General features: G+C 40.4%; 1 protein-coding gene across 3 annotated transcripts in view; it reads left to right on the forward strand.

Moving 5' to 3' along the window:
* The window catches only part of PUDP (pseudouridine 5'-phosphatase), a 575,274-nt gene that overhangs the window by 421,140 nt on the left and 133,257 nt on the right, over positions 1-20,877 (forward strand). The window contains exon 5 of one of the 3 annotated variants that reach the window (XM_077145310.1): positions 12,566-20,641. The exons of the other annotated variants lie outside the window; for them this stretch is intronic. Within the exon in view, the coding sequence (XP_077001425.1) occupies positions 12,566-12,569 (4 nt within the window). The 3' untranslated portion in view covers positions 12,570-20,641. Of the gene's footprint in view, positions 1-12,565; positions 20,642-20,877 lie in introns of those variants that run through there. 3 annotated transcript variants of the gene reach the window in all.

Consider the following 20,877-nt stretch of genomic DNA (forward strand, 5'->3'; position numbering starts at 1 on the left):
GCTGAGGGAGCAGCTTATCCAACACAACGAGGTGACATCCTCAGTAAACACTCCCATCCAGCATGACAGTTTGGGAAAACGCTGAAGTGAGCAGATATGAGTGGCAACGCAAACAGTGCTGCCAGGCTGGGTGTAATATGTGAGTTTTATCAAGGGATTTGTAAGAGGAGTAGGCGGCTGTTGCTAGGATGGAGTCGTGGGGATAAAATGAAGTAGAGTGCCAAAAGACAACATTTAAGGAGAGGAGAATAAGAAGCTGCAGGAAAGGAGAGGAAGCTTACTTTTGAAAGCCAAGCCTTCATGACTTCTGAAAATAAAAAAGGCGAGGTTGAAAATATATTGAGCCTAGCTTAAAAATTACCATGGGGCTGCCTCTTGCAGTAACAGATCTGTTGAATTCTTTCCATAATGAACATGTGGATGAGTTTGAGGACACAACCCATTTACCAGGCTCAGGTCCTAATGTAAAACTTTCTAGGTATCGATTGAAAATGATTTCCAATCTCCTGCGGTTGTCCCCTGCATGGGGACAGCTTTCTTTCTTTATTTACTCTGCCTGCTCTTTGCACACATTCATTCTATCAGTGGATGGATTTGTAGTCGAGTTTCCATGCAGATAAGCTGTTGACGTTAACCAGATGTCTTAATGAGATTATATTGACTCTGTCAGAAAGTAGAAGCTCTGATTCAAGGGAGAGATTCAAGGAAGTGGAATGGCTTGCATGGTGCTGCAGTTGGAGATTTTATCCAGTAGGGGAGTTTGCTAAAATGAGCCCCAATCCTTGGCAGAATACTGAGGCCAACTTTGTTTGGGGGTTGGTCTTCTTCCTTGTTCTTCTCCACTGTGTTCTATTGTAATGTCCTGTCATTGCTTGCCCTACTGCCTTGAAGTTGATTGGTACCTTCCCTTGTCTAACCTTTGTTCACCCCCGTCCCAATTAAAAAACAAAACAAAACTGAGCAATCTTCCTCCAGGCAGCTGTGGCTGGTGGATAAATATTCATTTAAGAGTATTGTGTTGAGGGTAGGTTAATTGGATTAATCTCATCACAGCAGGGTAAAGGAGATGGATTGTGAATAGAGATTGTGGAAAATCTCTAGAATGTTTGCTTCTCACAAAAGACATCCCAGACCCTGTGGCTTTGGCTCAAGATTCCTTTTCTATGTGTTTGCCTAGGATCCTATATTTTCCCTTCAGGAGGCTCATCAGACTTATGATTATCTGCCCAACCCATATTTTCCTTTTGCATTCCCTGAGAGTGAGAATCTTATCTGTCTCATTGGCTATAATCTCTCCAGTACTTGGTATGTAATAGATGCTAGACAAATGGGTGTGCTTTAATTCTATCACTGGCCTGTGTGGGGGCCAAGTCATCAAACTATGAGCAAAAGGCACACCCCCTACTGTACAAAAGTGCAGGAACTTTTTGGTCTAGGGAATGCTGTGTTTGCTGGCTTCTATTTGCACCTTTGCCTTCTCTAACAATGCCAAGCCACCCTCTTTGGCTCACAACCCTGACTGACTATCCACAAGCTTGAGAAACCTCTGTCATCTCTATACTGTCTTGGTGATCCCAGGCAGGCATCAGTTCCTGGTGGAGTTTGGGCAAAGGGAGATAAGAAAAAGTGACTTGCAAACAGTCACAGAGCACTGAGGGTGTCTTCCATCTCCAGATGGAAATGGCATGTGCATGCATTACTCACTTCATGGGGAGAAAAGCCTGGAAGCCACACTGGGGCCAGATGTTCAAGCTGCCCATTTGAAGCTCTGCCCCTTTCTTGCCCAGACACGACTGAACTCTCAGTACCCCCTAAAGCTCGTCAATTCTGATTTGCACCTTGTAGAACAGATGATTGACCTTCTAGGGCCAAAGGCAATAAAGGAAGCTATTCATGCACTCTGTAGAAAAAAAAATTATTCTTGGCATTATGAGTAAAATCTTGTGATTAAGTATCTTCACTTCCCCTTTCTAATGGGAGCAGATCATCAGACACGAATGTCTGACTGTTACCCATACAGCACCTTCATTTAAGGGGCAGGAAGATAAGGGAGTGGAAAAGTGTGTTTGCTGGAAATTTAAAGATGAGCAGGAGAGACATTTGTGATAATTTTGCTGGAGGACCCAGTACTCAAACATATGTCTCTGCAAATGATCCGTATGCTATGGTCTTTGCAGAGGCAAAATTCTTGGGGAATCATGGCGTTTCCCTAAGTAAAGATTAAAGTTCAGCAACTGCTCTAAAAGCTGCTCCACTGACTTCTGCAGCTGGCCACCCCTTGAGTAAATCAAGCAATTAGCTTGCAATAAACATATTAAATTCCATTTATCCTCTCTGTTGCCTACTGGGTTTTCCTGGGAGGCCACATTTGTGGGAGAGCTGTTAGTGTGCTTGGTACACAGTGTTCTTTATGCATGTTCCTTGCTGGGAGATGAAAATAAAAAGGATAGCTATCTGGTTCAACCATATAGCCACACTGCATCATTTAAGGCTCCCGAGAAACCACACTTTTCTCCCTATATTCCAGTTATGGAAACTTTCCAGGATCCTGGGCATCCCAGGGACAATGGTGAAATAATACATGAAGAGAGATGGTTTGACTGGCATGGAAGGCAGTAGAACACCCTCCCGCCCTCCAACGCTGTTTATACCCTAATCCTCGGAACCTTCAAATGTGTTGTCTGACATGGCAAAAAGAAATTTGCGGTTGTGATGAAGTTAAGGGTCTTGCAATGGGGGAGAATCCTGGGTTCTCCAGATGAACCCAGTGTAGACATAATGGAGGGTACTTATAAGAGGGGGGCTAGAGGGTCAGTCACAGAGCAATTTTAAGATGCTGTAATGCTGGCTACATCTAGGTTGAATTGAAGATGGACGACAGGGCCATGAGCCTTTGGATGCTGGAAAAGGCAGGAGATGATTCTCTTGAGAGCATCCAGGAGGAACAAAGGCCTGTCAACACCTGGATTTTAGCCCAGTTGAACCCATTTGGCACTCCTGACTTCCAGAATTGTAAAGTCATACGTTTGTGTTGTTTTGAGATTGTATTACAGAAGCAATAGGAAACTCATCCAGCTGGGGATATCTTAGATGACTTTGTTTGGTATGTGGGGTCCAACATGCAGTGGGGATTTAGGCGATGTCCTTCTTCAGAAAGAACATTTCAGAAATTTTAAGTGAGCCAAAGCAAGCCAAAGTATTACTAATAGCACCTCTAGTTTCCACTGCCTTTATCTCCCAGCACCCTGCCCTTCCACAGCAAGCCACATGACTATTACAAGACAAGTTTCTCTTTGTACCTTCTCCTTTGATATTTCAGTGATTGCCACATCTCTAATAAGCTCAGCGCTGACCTCTTAAAAGCAGGTTTAAAGTGAGCTACACCCATCCTCAGAGCTTGCTGCTGTCATGAGGATACAGGAAACAATATTGGCATTCCAGAGCAATTATTTGGGGGCAACTGAATGAAGACAGTCAAATGAATGTAAGGTCATTTCTTCTTCAGCTTTGAGTATCGTTGTGGGGTCATAGAGGAGGACAGTCACATTTGCAAACGCTCGCCTACTTTATTAAAACTTGTTATTATTAGTTTTTATATTAGTCCTTTAAATGATTAATAATACTTAACCAAAGATTGGCACAAGCTCCCCTGCCCCTAATAAATATATTCTATACTTATTTTATAAACACAAACAAGATACCCAATTGTTGCGAACAGGTTGTTGTGAAAAGTTTGAGAGCGGAAAGCTCATTAGCTATGAATTCCAACCCCCTAGGATCAAGTCTAAGCTCTGTTATACAAAATTGAGTAAACCACCCAGCTTGACTTTCTGAATCTCAATTTTCTTATCTTTAAATTGGCTATAATAATTTCTGGTTTACCTTACAGACTACTTTTCTGGATCAATGGAGATAAATACATCAAAGCACTTTTTGGAAACATAGGACGCTATAAAACAGTAGGTCATTATTGCTTTGCTGACCCCTGAGATTTTCTGCACAAATGTTTTTCATGAATAAAACAGCTCTTCATGTTTCTTTTGCATTTAAATTTCCTTTAGTACTAATTACAATAAACGTTGAACTGCTTTTCTTTAGATGGTAAGTTCCACAATAGTGCAGATAAGCCCAGTTCTTCCCAATCCTTTACAATTCTGGAATTTATGTAGTGTTTCCTATGAATGGGAAGTAGGAGGGTTTCTACTTAGTAAACTGTGAGAATGCAATTATACCAGAAATGGAACAGCTTTTAAAAAGGGAAATTTATTAAGTTGCAAGTTTATAGTTTTAAGGCCGTGAAAATGTCCAATTTAAGTTATCCAGGAAAAAATACCTTGGTTCAAAAAGGCCACTGACATTCAGGGTTTCTTTCTTAGCTGGAAGAGCATGTGTTGATATCTGCTAGCTTTCTCTTCAACAACTTCCCCAGGGCAGTCAGTTCTGGTGACTCTGGTGGCTCTGTAGCTTTTTCCAAGATGGTTCCCTCTTAAGGGGCTCCAGTAAGCAACCCCACCTTGAATGGGTGGAGACACATCTCCATGGAAACCATCTAATCAAAAGTTACCACCCACAATTGGGTGGGTCACATCTTCATGGAAACATTCAAAAAGCTCTCACCCAGCAATATTGAATGAAGATTAAAAGACGTGGCTTTTCTGGAGTACACAACAGATTCAAATTAGCACAGAGGATCATAGAATTTATATACTCATCTGGGGCATTTTGTGCAGAAAAAAGGGAACCTCATTAATAATTCTGTTGGGGCAACAGAAGACTTTCCTAGGCACACCAGGATGCACTGGCATCTTATCAATAAGGGTAGAACTCGAAAACTGGTACTATCATGATGTATGATGATTACATCTAAATTGGGGGATTCTAGATCCTCACAATCTTCTAAATTCTATTCTCTACCTGGGTTTATAGCTCCATCCCACCACTTACCAGCCTTTTGATTTTAGGGAAGGCACCAACCCCCTCTGTGCCTCTGTTTTCTTAACTTTAAAACTAAGGATCACAATAACACCTACCACTTAGTATCTTTTATTCCTATGAAGATTGGAAGATGGAATCCATATGAGGCACATATAACAGACCTGGTATTTAATAGAAACTAAAGAATTTATATTTGATTCTATTCTGACAGTGTACAGAGTGCCAAGTCTAGTGTTGGGGATACCAAATAAGATGAAAAGAAGTGCCTCAAAAAGGCACAATGTTTGTTAAAGGAGAGAGAGACAACACAAAGGGCATGGATTGTGTTATAATAGAGTCTAAGTTTATGATGATTTGGGCATAGGAAAACAAATGGTGCCTAAATTCTGGAGTGAGAGAGGAGACCGTGAGAAAACAAGCTTCTGTGAGAGGACCCTTGAAGGATGAAAAATAGTTTGAGAGCTGAATAATAAAATGATGTTAGTAGAGATGGGGAGGAGAAGGGCTAGAAAAATGATGGTGTAGTAGAACAGTATTTACTCAAGATATTTGCTGAAATAAGTGTGTTTTCCTTCACTTGTTTATCATCCATTCATCCACCCAGTTGTTCACCTACCCATCCATCTCCCCATCCTTCCAGCCATTCTTTCACATATCCATCCATCCATCTATCCGTCCATCTGTCCACCAACCACTCATCCATTCTTTCCCGTATCCATCCATCCATCTATCCGTCCATCTGTCCACCAACCATTCGTCTATTCTTTCACGTATCCATCCATCCATCTATCCGTCCATCTGTCCACCAACCATTCGTCCATTCTTTCACGTATCCATCCATCCATCTATCCGTCCATCTGTCCACCAACCATTCGTCCATTCTTTCACGTATCCATCCATCCATCTATCCGTCCATCTGTCCACCAACCATTCGTCCATTCTTTCACGTATCCATCCATCCATCTATCCATCTGTCCACCAGCCATTCATCCATTCTTTCACGTATCCATCCATCCATCTATCCGTCCATCTGTCCACCAACCATTCATCCATTCTTTCACGTATCCATCCATCTATCCGTCCATCTGTCCATCAACCATTCGTCCATTCTTTCACATATCCATCCATCCATCTATCCGTCCATCTGTCCACCAACCATTCATCCATTCTTTGTTCCACAAAAAAAATTTTAAATGGCTTAAAAGGATCACATCGTATAGAGAAGATAAATAAAGATGCTAACAGAATAATGAACAATCCAAATGAAAAAATTGGGTGAGAATGAAAAGGAGAAATCTAGAATGGAGACATAAGTAGAACAGAAAATTCTATTCATGCACATATGAATATATACCTGCCATGAAAGGATCATAAATTTGGTATGTTAAATTGTTGAGTTGCTTGTTTATGCTCCCAAAGTGAGTTCTGTTTGCTTGGAAATTTCTGCTGCCTGAAGCCTAAACGGGGGTTCCCCTAAGTTATTTACTATATTCTGCATCAAATATTTGATGGAATTTGAATAGACACTGAAAATGTCATCCATCTTCCAATTTCCCCTTCATCATCATCTTAAGAGAGGTGAGATGTACAAATGAGATGAGGCTGATTAAAGTCGAGTCCTGTTTCAAACACTTTCCTACTGAAAATCCATTTTACTCCTTTGCCGTTAGCAGCATTTACTACAGGAAAATGTATGCTTAACATTTAGCCAAAAATAAAAACCTCTGCAAAATACCTAAATATAGATTGCTTCATTACCTGAAACGAATGCAGAAGCTGGTGCTCAGAATGAACCAAGTAGCTGTGCAACCGCAGTGCAGTCTGTAATCAGAAGGAATTATAATTATGGCACCGAGCACTAATCCTGGAAAATCAAAATACAGTTAGGCAGCCACTAAATCCAATTATAAAATATAATAATCATTATTAGGTCTTTTTTTTTCCCCCAGAAAATGAAGAGTTGGAGATGTTATGCTCTTGCTTAACCATTTAACATAGCAGAGCCATTATTCTTTATGGCACTACTAAATATACTCATTATTTTACAAATCCCAAGTTCACCTTCCACATGCATGCTCTCGTCCTTCCATGTAAAGTTAATCAAAGTTGTAAAAGTGCTTTATTCCATGTCTTTATTCTTCCCCACTGGGCAGGGACAGTAAAACTGTGATGCACTGGAGTAGAATCCCAGGACTGAAGACAGAAACCTTGAGATGTCATTGTCTCCAGCTGGTGCTCAGAAAGATCCACCTCTACATATATTATCTCTTTCCTGGACCATGAGCATCTTGTGTGTTTACTGATATTTAGTATTTTTTCCTTTTCCATAGCAACATCAGAATAAGTACGTTAAGTTGACTTGGGGATATAACAATAGCATCTCACCTTGGGAAAATAGCTATGTAAAGATCAGAAAAAAAAAAAAAGCTAAAGTAACCCATTTGGGATTATACTCTTTAGTTAAAGGGTAAAACTTGGGTCGTTGGTAGATGCCCAACACAAGAAGAGTTATGAAATATTTCATTCAACAAATAGCATTGAAGACTTATAATTTGTTAAACCTGTGGTAGGTGCTTAGGTTAAGAAATCAAATATGATACAAACCTTACCCTCAAGAAACATCATCTCTTAGAAGTTATATCTATCTATGCCTACCTATCTATACATATATTTTCATATATACATATATTGTAGATGTATAAAATGTGTGCATATATATACACACACACATACACTATGATACAGCTTAAACAAGAAAATACATTACATGATAAAAAGTAGGCTCTCAAGTTTTGTTGTTTTTCATACCAGTTATGCCAATAACATTTTTATTTGGCTTGGCTAGCTCACCAGGCTCCTGTGACACAATGAGGATACTGCTAAAATAGATCAAATGTAGAAAAATTGTAACAGATGCGCTACCATACCTAAATAGGACATTTTGCTCTAGTATCTTATTGGGTTCATTCAGGGGGAAAAAATCCACAGCAGGGCATTGGAAAATGGCAAAATGCTGCATTTTGTTGGGTTAGAAATGCAGCTTGTATGATGTTTAACTACGAGGTCTAGTTTACAGCAGGATTAAATTTGGTTAAAAAAGACCATTCTCAGTTTCTTTCTCTTTGGTCATTTTTTTAACCCTATCATTTTAGAAGAGCTAGCCAGGGCCAAGGGCTTCCATGTTTTGGGGTGAGATAAGAACAAGGGGCTGGGATTGCCTCATCACCAGACACATTACTTCATTCATGGGTTGGCTTTCCCATGACAAGTACCTCGTTTCTTTCTACAGTTGTCCACATTTAAATGTGGCCTTTCTTTCTGCCTACAAACTAATAGACTTGCTATGATTTGAAATTTCTAAACTGGTGTTGACCTAATTAACTTGAAGTTGTTCACCTGTTGATTTTCTGAAGTAAAAATATTTATCAAACTCTATGTCAAGTGTATAGGGCCCATTTTAATGTGAGATAATAATGAGTTTAAGAGTTACCCAGAAAATGTCAATGATTCCTTCAATAAAGGAGAACTGGTGAGCGATCACAGCACAAAACTGCCAATTACACACTCCCCGTCGCTACTTTCAATACCATGGCCAGCTTGAGATATTAGGAAAGCTAATTAACCTCTGTGTAACTCAATTTGCCAATCAGAGAAAGCTGCGAAATTAGATCATTCTCTACACTGAGCTTCTCCATCTCACAAGGACACACTTGAAAACAAAGCACATTTGAAAACATTTGAAACCAAACATGAGAAGTGAGACATTTAGGTAAGGGGAAAAAATGCCTTGGAAAAGATGCTGCTGTGTTTCTGCCAGGTGAGTAAGAGCTGAACTTTGTGCTTTCCAAATTGCTGACCTTCAGTCCCTGTCCCTCTGAGCACTTTCTCCTGGTGGATTCTCCATAAGCCAGCGCTCATAAGAGCATTTGAAAGAGATGGAAGGAGGAGTGGGAAATAACATTTGTCAGAATCTGAAAGAAGATGGCTAATCTTTAGGGAGACAATATTGTACCCAATAAAAAGAAGGGACAGAAGCCAGAAAAGACCAACTGCACATCCCAAGTTGGCCTTTTATAAGCTCTGTGCAAAGAGTAAGTTTCTCAGAATCTCTAAGTTCACTTTCCCTATTGGTAAAACAGGGATAAGTGATGCCTCTCTCATCCACATTTGGGGGAAGGCCTATGTCTTATATGCCAAGTGCTGCTATAACAAAGCCCCACAAACTGGGGGACTTAAAATGAAAGAAATGTGTTATTTCACAGTTCTGGAATTCAGATGTCCTAAATGAGGTGGATGGGTTGGCAGAGCCATGCTTCCCCTCTGGAGTCTTTAGGGAAGCATCTGCTCCATGTGTTTCTCCTGGCCTCAGGTGGTAGCCAGTGATCCTTAGTATTCCTTGGTGTGCTGGTTTGAAACTATTGTGTACTCCAGAAAAGTCATACTTTTTAATTCTCATTCAATACTGCTGGTAGGATCCTTTTTATTGTTTTCATGGAGATTTGACCCATCCAATTGTGGGTGGTAACTTTTGATTAGGTGGTTTCCATGGAGATGTGTCTCCACCCATTCAAGGTGGGGCTCCTTCCTGGAACCCTGTAAGAGGGAACCATTTTGGAAAAAAGTTTCAGAATCAAAAGAGCCCACATAGCCCAGAGACCTTTGGAGACCCAGAAGGAAAACGCCTGGTGGAATCCTTCTGATATGAGGAGAGAAAGCTAGCAGATGTCACCATGTGCCTTTCCAGCTGACAGTGGTGTTCTGTCTCATTGGCCTTTCTTGAATCAAGGTATCTTTCCCTGGATGGCTTAGTTTGAATATCTTCATGGCTTTAGAACTAAAAATTTGCTATGTAATAAATCCCCCCTTTAAAAGCCATTCTGTTTCTGGTACATTACATTCTGCAGCTTTAACAAAGAAACACTTGGCTTATGTCGTAACTCAATCTCTGCCTCTGTCATCTCTGTCTATGTGTCCTCTCTTCTTGTAAGGACACCAGTCTTATAGGATTAGTGCCCCCATCAACTCCAGTATGACCTCATTGTAACTTACCCAATTCCATTTGCAATGCTGCTAAGGACACATCCACAGGTACAGGATTGTAGGTCTTCAATATATCTTTTTGTCATGCATGCCATAGGTGTTCAGTGGCTGACAGCCGCAGACACTGGGAGAAGTTGAGCCCCATGGCTTGAGTGTGGTAGTGAGGATACTAGGTGCCAATAGGATGGAAAAACCCAGGCAGTGAGTATTAGGGAGAACTGCCAGTAGAAAGCTCTATCCTTTAGGATGGTAGTTCTCAAAGTATCATGCCACATAAGCCCATCAGCATCTACTGGGGATGTGTTAGAAATATACATTCTCAACCACACCCTGGACCTGGTGGGTCAGAAACTCAGCTAGGCAGAGGGGAACTGATCAGAGCTGTAACAAGCCCTTGCCAGGGATCCTGATGCATGCTCAAGTCAGAGAACTATTGCCATAGGCGAAAGACTTTTGTCAAGGTAAAAGCAGACAGAAAAAAGCAAAGCCCGATCTTGGGGAAACTGAGTATTGAGGCAGGTTTGCGTGGGAAAATTTTGGGCATGAAGCTTTAGTTTTTAACATGGTGGATGAGATGGCAGGAGCCAAGACAGGAAATTAGGCTTACAAACAAGGCAGAATTCCATGGCTGCTGCAGAAACACAATTGTAGATGTTGCTTGACCTGAAGGTGAATCCAGGTGAACAACTTTATCCAACAGAGCTGATGCTATAGGGCTCAACTCACCATATAGATGGGAACCCTGGGGTCCTAGTTGCTGAGCAGCTCATTGCAATTTTATCTTCATTTTCCATTTTCCTGGACCATAGAGACCCAACCAATCTTGGATTATCCTTATACCTCATCTTCCTTCTGCCTTAACCCTCCTGATGTTGATTTCTCAATGTAGATCTTCTTCAGAAGTTTTGCTTATTGGTGATATTTTTACTTTGGATTACATTTCCATTGTTTTTCTATCTTTCCTAATGTTCAGAAGCTAGACCCTTACCTAGAGAATTCCAAATACAGGCATGTTATCATTTTATAGAAGATGGGATTATGTTTTTTTCTTTTGTTGCCAACAATGATGCTTAGTGCTTTCTGGCTATTTCAAACTCAGCAGTGTATTGGGCCAACAACCGTAAGTATCAGACTAGGGTTGTAGGGACCTGGGCATCTGAGGCTTGGGTTCTTCTCTCCATGAACACATTCTCTTTGTGACCTCCGGGAAGTCCAGTGGAATTGAGCTTCCTCATCTTAAAATGAATGCATTGGTATAGAATTGCATGGTCCTTTCCATATCTCACATTCTCACTCTACATTATCAGTTCCCATTCCTGGATCATACCTAACATCTAAGAGAATCCCTCAGCATCTGAGAAGCATGGTTAAGAGTTTAAGAGTTGGCAGTAAATGCAAACACTATTTGACATTTTTTTAAAGATCGGTCAGGAGGAGAGATATCTCCAGAGATGTCACTCACTCCAATACAGGTGTCAGGGTCACCAGCAAAAGCATGGCACACACAGGCTCTGAGGGAAAGATGTTTTACACACACAGAGAAGAGACAGAGCAGGATCAGCTTCACTGAGTGAGTGTCAGTTCTCCATGGCCAGCAGGTCTCATTCCATGGCTGAGGCAGGAAGATGATCTACAATGCAGTTCTCTTGGGTTTGGTGCTACCACAATGGAGGAAACTTACTCCCTGCCAGGGGCAGATATACCACCAGGGCCTGAGCTGGATGGCATAAAACATGCCCATTAGAGTCAACCTGTCTTCAGGGAATGTTTACATATGTTCAGAAATGTACTGCAGTCCCCTTATCTACTAAGGGATTGCATTTTATCCCACCAGGCTGTCACACCTGGTCCTAAGCCCAGGATGTATTTGTGGGTCCCACGGAAAAGCAGCAGGTCATGCTAGGACTGCTTCCTACGATATTTTATTTTATTATTTTGGGTAATTACAATATCCCATCCTCAGGTGTTATAAGATAGCTCTGTCCTGAATATGAGTGACTGAATTAACTTCTTGAGACTAAAGCAAATCTACTGCAAGCAGAAGCTTTTAAAAAATGGCCAGAGAAACATTCCTTCTGTGAACCTTATTTCTCAAACATCAGCAAAACCTTTCATTGGTGGCATTCAATTTTTATTAGTGAAGGCTAAAAGAAAGATAACTTTTCAAGTCAATTGACATTGCTCAAGTGATAGGTGAAACTGACATGCCCAATCATATTACATTGTGGTACAGAATGTGTAAGAGACTATCTGAGTTTCTTGTAAGTGTGGGAGGCAGAATCATAAAATAGTTCCCAGGATTCTTGCTCTCGGGTCATAAGTACTATATAATCCTTGAGTATGGGTGGGACCTTTCACTCTGGTGGATATTATGCCCATGATTCATTTATGTCATATAGCAAAGGAGATGAGATTGTGTAGATATAATTGAGGTTCCTAGTAAGTTGACTTTGAGTTCATCAAAAGGGGATGTGGTAGATTGGATCATGTGCCCCTATTTAGACATATTTTTTACTATCTGCAGTCCTGCATGTGTGAACCCATTGTAAGTAGGATCTATTGAAGATTTTTGTTTTGTTTTGTTTTTTAGTTAAGGCATGACCCAGTTGAATGAAGTTGAGTATTAGTTTGGATTACTGAAGGTGTTATAAAGAGAAGGAAACTGAATCCAAAATGAGAGAAAGCCACAGGCATCAGCCAGAAGCCAGAAGTCAGCAGAGCGTATAAGAAAAAGAGGACATTGCCATGTGACATAAGACAGGGATACAAGCTAAGGAACCCCAAGGATGGCTGACATCCAGCACCAGAATTTTCCAGACCTTAGGGAGAAAGCATCACCTTGCCTATGCATCAATTTTGGACTTTTCTGCCTCAAAACTATGAGTCAACAAATTTTCATTGTTTAAGCCGTACCATTGTGTGATATCTGTCATGGCAACTCAGAAAAACTCAGATGGGATTTTTGTGGATAGGCCAAGCCAATTCAGATGATTCCTTTAGAAAAGTTCTAGTGCTCAGAAATTTGATGCGGTGAAGACCTCTTTCTTGCTGCCCTTGAAAAAGCAAGTCACAAGGAAATGAATTCTGCCAGTGATCGATGAGCTTGGAAGAGGATCCCGAGCTCCAGATGAGAATGCTGACTCAATCTGTAATCTTGACTGTATTCTTACATGACTAGCAAAAGACCCTCCCAAGGTGAGCCTGAACTCCTGACCCAAAGAAGCTGTGAGATAATAAACACATGTGGTTTAAAGCTGCTAAGTTTGTAATGATTTGTTACATTGTGTATTGATTGCCTGGCTGCTAAAATAATTGTCATACAATGGGTTGACTTAATAGGAATTTTTTGGCTCTTGGTTTCAGAGACTATAAAATGTGCTTTTTTCCAGGGTCAGCATCTTCTGGCTGGCTGGAAATATTTGGCTTTCCTTGGCTTTCCCATCATATGGCAATGCTATGGAGGGATCTTCTTTTTCCTCTGGGTTCAGTTGACTTCCAGCTTTGACTGCTCCTGTGGATTCTCTCTGTCCAATTTTCTCTACTTATATGGCCTTTAGCCCTTTTAGCTTAAGGCCCACCCTTAGTCAGTTTGGGCACACCTTAACTAATAACATCTTCAAAGGTCCTGTTTGCAAATGGGTTCATACCCGCAGAACCAGGGGTTGGGACCTGAGTGTGCCTTTTTTGAAGGACATGATTCAGCCCCCAAAATGCTGCAATAGATAACTAAAACAGTCAGTTTATGGTTACATACTGGCTGGGTAAAAGAGTACTAAGAGGTGTGTAAAATATACCATTTGTGCAATCTTAAGAAAAGAAAGATGATTTCCGTGAATACCATTGTTTAAAAAATACTTTGTGTAGTATTCTGTTGTGAATCTGATAGTAGAAGTCATTATTAATGGACAGATATTCAAAGACACTGTGTTTAATTGCAAGCTACCAGAACGTGATGTACCATAACTGGAGTGGCTTTGAAAAGGGGAGTTTAATAAGTTACGAGTTTACAGTTCTAAGTCTATAAAATTGTCCAAATTAAGGTATCCAGGGATAGATACCTTAATTCAAGGCCAATGGGTCAGGAACAGCTCTGACAACTGGGAAGTCACGTGGCTGGCATCTGCTGGTCCCTTCCTCCTGGGCTCCATTGCTTTCGGCCTCTGTTCCTGTGGGGGCTCCTCACTTTGCTTCTCTGGGGCTGGCTTTCATCTATTGGCTTCCCTAGGTTCTCTTCAGGTTCTCGCGTGCCCAACATCTCATGGTGATATCTGCTGGGCTCCAGGCATCTCCAAATATCCATGTCTCTGTTCTCCATATGTCAACATCTGTGTCAACTCTGCTCTGACATTTCTGTTAGCTCTCTCATTTCTATTGTTTCTCCAATATGTTTCCCCTTTTAAAGACTCTAGTAAACTAATCAAGACCCACCTGGAGTCACATCTCCACCTAATCAAAGGTCACACCCACAATTGGGCATGCCACATCTCCATGGAGATAATCTAATTAAAGGTTTCTGAACTAAAGTATTGAATCAGGATTTAAAAAAAGGTAGCTCCCACAAGATTGAATCAGGATTAAAACATGGCTTTTCTGGGGCACATAATGCTTTCAAACCAGCACAGATAGCATAGAGGGAACAGTTTCACGAACAGGAGAAGAATCATCATATTTCAGGGCGTAGGAAGGAGGGGTGAAGAAAAAGAGGGACCTTCAGACCTACCTCTTTGTCCAGTCAATTTTAGAAGTCCAACCAATGATAACAGTTCCTAAACATTGGTAAATAGGTGGAAGCCATCTGCTGAAATGTTCTCACCAGGCTTTGAGGTCTTTTTTGGATCAATTCCCAACTTGTCTCCATTGAAGGGTCAAGATCTTCACCTGCAAAACCCCTTCCCTGTTGTCCCTGGCCAGCCATAGCCAAACATCTCACTGATCTTTTAAAGGAGAAGTGAGAGAAGGCCCAGTCTGAGGTCTGGTTTCTCCATGTATTCTTGTTGGAAGGAGGCAGCATTAAAAGTCAAAACAAAACAAACAGAAAACATTATTCTGACAACCCTTATCAATTTTTAAAAAGATTTATAACAAGCTTGATATTCCTACTCCAGTTTGAGTTGCATTGGGGGAAAACAAAAAAGGTCAGGAAATGGACAAACTTCTAGCCAGACAACATTGCAACATCATCAGGGTTTTATCTTGTGATTGTTTGCTCAGTGAAAATCTGAACTATTTCTCTAGGGGAAGTTATTGATGTTTAAGTTTTCCAATAATTGGTCCATGGAAACTTTGTTTTCCTGAGAATATGTCATTTCCATGTAAAATGTGTTTTAAAGAATAATTTTCAAAGGAAAGGTAAAACTGTGGTGCCCAAACAGATATAAGACATGAGTGTTAAAGATATTCTTTAACTCCTTAAGCATGAGTGCACCAGTAAGTTATTACAACCCTTTCAAAGAACAATCCAAAGAGTGGTCATATTTATAAGTCAAGGCTGATGGAGTGGAGGTGAAAACTGAGGCAAAATAGACTTCCAGTTTGAAATGAAGAGTGATCAGTTGAACCTCCACTGGAAAACAATTGTGTATCTCTAGACAAGAATTTTTTTGCATTGCTATCAGTTGCTTTCAAGTTACAGAGTTGTAAATTAACTCAAATTACCCAAAGCATCAGAATCAGATAACTTGAACGGGTTTGAGCTAACCAGTGAAGTACAAATTCCCCCTGCGCATCCTTTATTTTATGGATTATAATGATCATGCTGGTGTTTGGTTTTTTATTTCCTTTATTGACAATCATTTTTTTTGACCTCCAATTTTAGAGGGTGGAAAAAAGTCTAGGAGTCTGTGTCGGCTAGCCAGATTAAGCCTCAAAATCCCCTGCAAGGCTTGTTAGAATGAAGATTACTGCCCCCACCCCACCCCAGAGCTTCTGATTCCATGCATCTGTTGTAAACTCAACAATTTGCATTTCTAATACCCCCACTCTCCACCACCCCCTCCCCACCCCAGGTTGCTGCTGCTGCTGCTGCTGCTGGTCCAGGGGCCATGCTTGGAGCTCAGCTACTCTAGACTGTAAATATATTTATATTTACAGTCAGGAAAAGATTCTTGTTCTTTTCTGTTTTTTATTCCCTTTAAGTTCTTTATCTTTCATGGGAGAGGAAATCAGAGTGCCTAGCAGGGGTTTACACAATGTATTTAAAGGGCCAGAGAGTAAGTATTTTAGGCTCTGGGGTCCATGCAGCAAAATTGAGGGTATTAAGCAATTATATAATCATTAAAAAAATATAAAAAACTTTCTAGCTCACAGGCTGTACACAAACAGAACAAGGGGTTAGATTTGTCCCCTGGGTTGTAATTTGCTCACCCCCGCAATCTAGGAAAATACTTCAAAAACTCCAAATAATTACATATTCTATTGATAACATCAAAGAGTTTGAAATCCTATTTTTCTAAATAATCAGTGTTTGGCTGGTGTTGATAGTTCCCCCAAGTTCTGATGGCCTTCCTGGGATATGCCCCCTGGGATACAGGACTGAGAAGATGCTACATAGAAGGCAAAGAACGTGTCTCTGGAGTAACATATAATAGGAAAAGGGGAAATTACTTCTGTATCAATACTGTCAATTGAAAAACAAATATGGAATTAGTAAGAAGAGACTTTATTCTAAACGATTATTGTAAAAGGGAAAGAAACCACCGCAATAGGAGTATGCTCTGGTTGTAAGGTCTGCAAGCTCTCAAGGCTTAGGCAAAAAGAATTTACAAGACAGAAAGAGTTCTGGGGAAGTGGAAATGACAGGGTGCCAGGTTGCATCTGTGTAAGCTCACTGGGGCTTTGCAAGAACTAACTGCTGCAGCTGTGGGAAGAATAATAGGCTGGCATGAGAGAGGATCAGATGGGAGGCATCCCAGAAAAACCTTATGAAAAGATAATAAAATATTTCCACTTGGGGCTGCAGCCCTAGATTCCTGGAAGAGGCATTTACTCACCTTGCCTGTAGAAACCCTTGCTCATGGTACCAATAAATTGGAGACTCATTCCAGCATCTGCTTCAGCTACCTAACAATGACTGTGACGGTTTAAAGATACTGTGTACTCCAGAGAAGCCATGTCCTTTAATCCTCATTCAGTATTGCTGGGAGGGATCTTTGTTACTGTTTCCATGGAGATGTGACCTACTCAGTTGTGGGTGGCAGCTTTTGATTAGATGGTTCCCGTGGAGATGCGACTCCACCCATTCAAGATGGCATTTCTTACTGAAGCTCTTTAAGAGGGAACCATATTGAAGAGAGCAGACAGCACCCACACAGCCAGAGGTCTTTGGAGATGCATAAAGAAAACACCCCTGGGGAAGCCATTGAAGAAGAGTGGAGAGAAAGCTAGCAGACGTCACCATATGCCTTCCCACCTGAGATAGAAACCCGAACATCATCAGCCTTCTTGAACCAATATATCTTTCCCTGCATGTCTTTTTATAGTTTTACCTTAATTTGGACATTTTCACAGCCTTAGAATGGTAAACTGGTAACTTAATAAGATCCTTTTTTGTAAAAGCTGTTCCAGTTCTGGTACATTGCATTCCGGCAGCTTACAAACCAGAACAATGACCAAGAGTTTGTAAATGACTGTGTTAGTTTTCAATTGCTACTGTAACAACTAACCACAAATGCAGAGGTTTAAAACAATACACATTTATAATTTTGCAGTTTCTCTAGGTGAGATGTCTGGTAGGGTCGGCTGAATCCTTTGCTTGTACTCTCAGAAGGCTGAAATTCTTCTGCTCCTTATTTGGAGGCTCTGGGAAGAATCAGCTTCCAAGCACATTCAAGTTGTTGGATAAACTCCAATTCTAGGATGAAGGTCCCTGGTTATTTGTTGTGTCAGCCTGAGTCCAGTCTTTCCCACATCCCTACTCATGCTTTCCATGTGCCCCTCCAGCCACAGCAGGTGCAGTCCCTCTTGGGCTGCAAATCTCTCTGACTTCCCTTTTGAGGCATCTCTCTCACTTTCTATTCTGCTTTTAAGGGATCCTTAAAATAATGAGGTATCATTTTCCTGTCTTAAAGTTCTAATTTGAATCACATCTATAAAGTTTTTCGTTTTTGGAAATCCCTCTTAGCCAAAAGGCTTCCTAGGTTCTCCTTTTTTAAATTCAGTATAGTATTACTCAGCTTTATTCTTTATTCTCTAAACTTGTCCCTAAATGGCTTTTGGCTGCTGCAGAAAACAAAGTAGAGTTTTAAGAAAATGAAATCTGCCACCAGCAAGATAACATATATAACCTGAAGTTTCCCACCTGCCTATTTTTTTTTGTATACTGTATGACAGGGTCACATTTCATTGTTTTTCCATGTGAGTATCTTGTTATTGCAGCACCGTTTGTTGAATTTGTTTATTTGTTTGTTCTTTATTTTTTGGGAAGGGCATGGACTGGGAATTGAACCCAGGTCTCCCACATGGCAGGCGAGAATTCTACCACTGACCTACCCTTACACCCCCTAAGGTTTCCCCTTTTAAGCACAATTCACCTATATAAGTCCGTGCTGTTAATTATAGTCACAATATTTTGCTACCATCACCACCATCCATTTCCAAACCTTTACAATCAACCTAAATAGAAATTCTGTACAAGTCAAGCATCAAGGCCTCTTTCTTTAATCCCAATATATCCCCTGGTAACCTATATTTTACACTCTAACTCTATGAGTTTGCTTATTATAACTAGTTCATATCAGTGAGATCATACAATATTTGTCCTTTTATATCTGGGTTATTTCATTCAACAGGATGTCATCAAGGTTCATCCATGTTGTTACATGGATCACAACTTCACTCATGGTTAATGCTGCATGTGCTGGTTTGAAAGGATGTATGGACCCTAGAAAAGCCATGTTTTAATCAAAATCCCATTTCATAAAGGTAGCATAATCCCTATTCAATACTGTATGTTTGAAACTGTAATCAGGTCATCTCTCTGGAGATGTGATTTAATCAAGAGTAGTTGTTAAGCTGGATTAGGTGACAACATGTCTCCACACATTTGAGTGGGCCTTGATAAGTTTCTGGAGTCCTATAAAAGAGGAAACATTTTGGAGAATGGAGATTCAGAGAGAACAGAGAATGTTGCAGCACCATTAAGCAGAGAGTCCATCAGCCAACACTTTGGAGATGAAGATGAAAGATGCCTCCCAGGGAGCTTCATGAAACAGGAAGCCAGGAGAGAAAGTAGCAGGTGATGCCTTGCTCAGCATGTGCCCTTCCAGCCGAGAGAGAAACCCTGAATATCATCAGCCTTCTTGAATCAAAGTATCTTTCCCTGGATGCCTTTGATTGGACATTTCTATAGACTTGTTTTAATTGGGACATTTTCCCAGCCTTAGAACTGTAAACTAGCAACTCATTAAATTCCCCCTTTTAAAAGACATTCCATATATGGTATATTGTAGTCCGGCAGCTAGCAAACTAGAACACTGCATACTATTCCACTGTGTGTATGTATATATATATACCACATTTTGTTTGTACATTCATTGGTTGATTGGAACTTGGGTTGATTCTATCTTTTGACACTTGTAAGTAATGCTGCAGTGAACATCAGTGCAAAAATATCTCTTTGAGTCTCTGCTTTCAATTATTTGGGGTATATACCTAGAAGTGTGATTGCCAGATGATAGGGACATTCTATACTTAATTTTCTGAGGAACCACCTAACTGTCTTCCACAGGGGCTGCACCATGTTGCACTGCTACCAACAATGAATGAGTGTTCCTATTTCTCCACATCCTCTTCAACCCTTTTAGTTCCCTGTTTGTTTGTTTTTTATACTAACCATTCTAGTGGGTGTGAAATGGTATCTCATTGTAGTTTTGATTTACAATTCCATTATTGCTAATGATGTTGAGCATCTTTTCATGTGCTTTCTAGCCAATTGCATGAGGAAATGTTTATTCAAGGCTTTTGCCCATTTTAAAAATTTTAAGTTGAAGGATTTCTTTATATATTCTGGATATTAAACTTTTATTGGATATAGAGTGTTTTGGTCTGATAAATCTATCAGAATGAAATATCCAAGAAATGTGTTGGCTTGTATAAGGGAATTTATTAAGTTGCAAGTTTATAGTTCCAAGGCCATAAGAAATTTCCAAACTAAGGCATCCAGAAAAAGATACCTTGACTCAAGAAAGGGCTGATGATGTTCAGGGTTTCTCTGTCTGGTGGGAAGGCACATGGCAAAGTCTGCTAGCTTTTTCTCCCAGCTTCTCCTTTCAAAGCAGCTTCCCTAGGGGTGTTTTCCTTCTGCATCTCTATATGTCTCTCTCTGTGCTGGTTCTGAAGCTTTTACCAAAATGATTCCCTCTTAAAGTAATCCAGTAAGCAACCTCACCTTGAATGGGAGAAGACACATCTCCATGGAAACAACCTAATCCAAAGGTCCCACCCCCAATTGGTTAGGTTCACATCTACATGGAAGCAACTTAATAAAAAAGATCCACCTGCCATATTGAGGTTGAACATTATTGAAAGGGATTTTGTAGACCCATGTGTCTCACCAATTAATGCTACAAATATTAAATAAGTTCTTGCCTGAACTACTTCAAAGGTATGAATCTTGTACAAAGAGTGTATAATTTCATGGTGGGGGGAAATTTTCTATTGCATGCTATGAGCTATGTTGTTTTTTTTAACTTTTTTTTTTTTTTTTTTTTGGCATGGGCAGGCTCTGCGAATTGAACCCAGGAATTTTTTTTTTTTATTGTATATTATAACATACATACAAAACAAAGAAAGAAAAAAGCAATAGTTTTCAAAGCACTCTTCAACAAGTAGTTACAGAACAGATCCCAGAGTTTGTTATGGGCTATCATACCATCACCTCAGAATTTTCCTTCTAGTTGCTCCAGA

This window comes from Tamandua tetradactyla, chromosome X (genome assembly GCF_023851605.1).
Source record: "Tamandua tetradactyla isolate mTamTet1 chromosome X, mTamTet1.pri, whole genome shotgun sequence".
NCBI classification, from domain to species: Eukaryota; Metazoa; Chordata; class Mammalia; order Pilosa; family Myrmecophagidae; genus Tamandua; species Tamandua tetradactyla.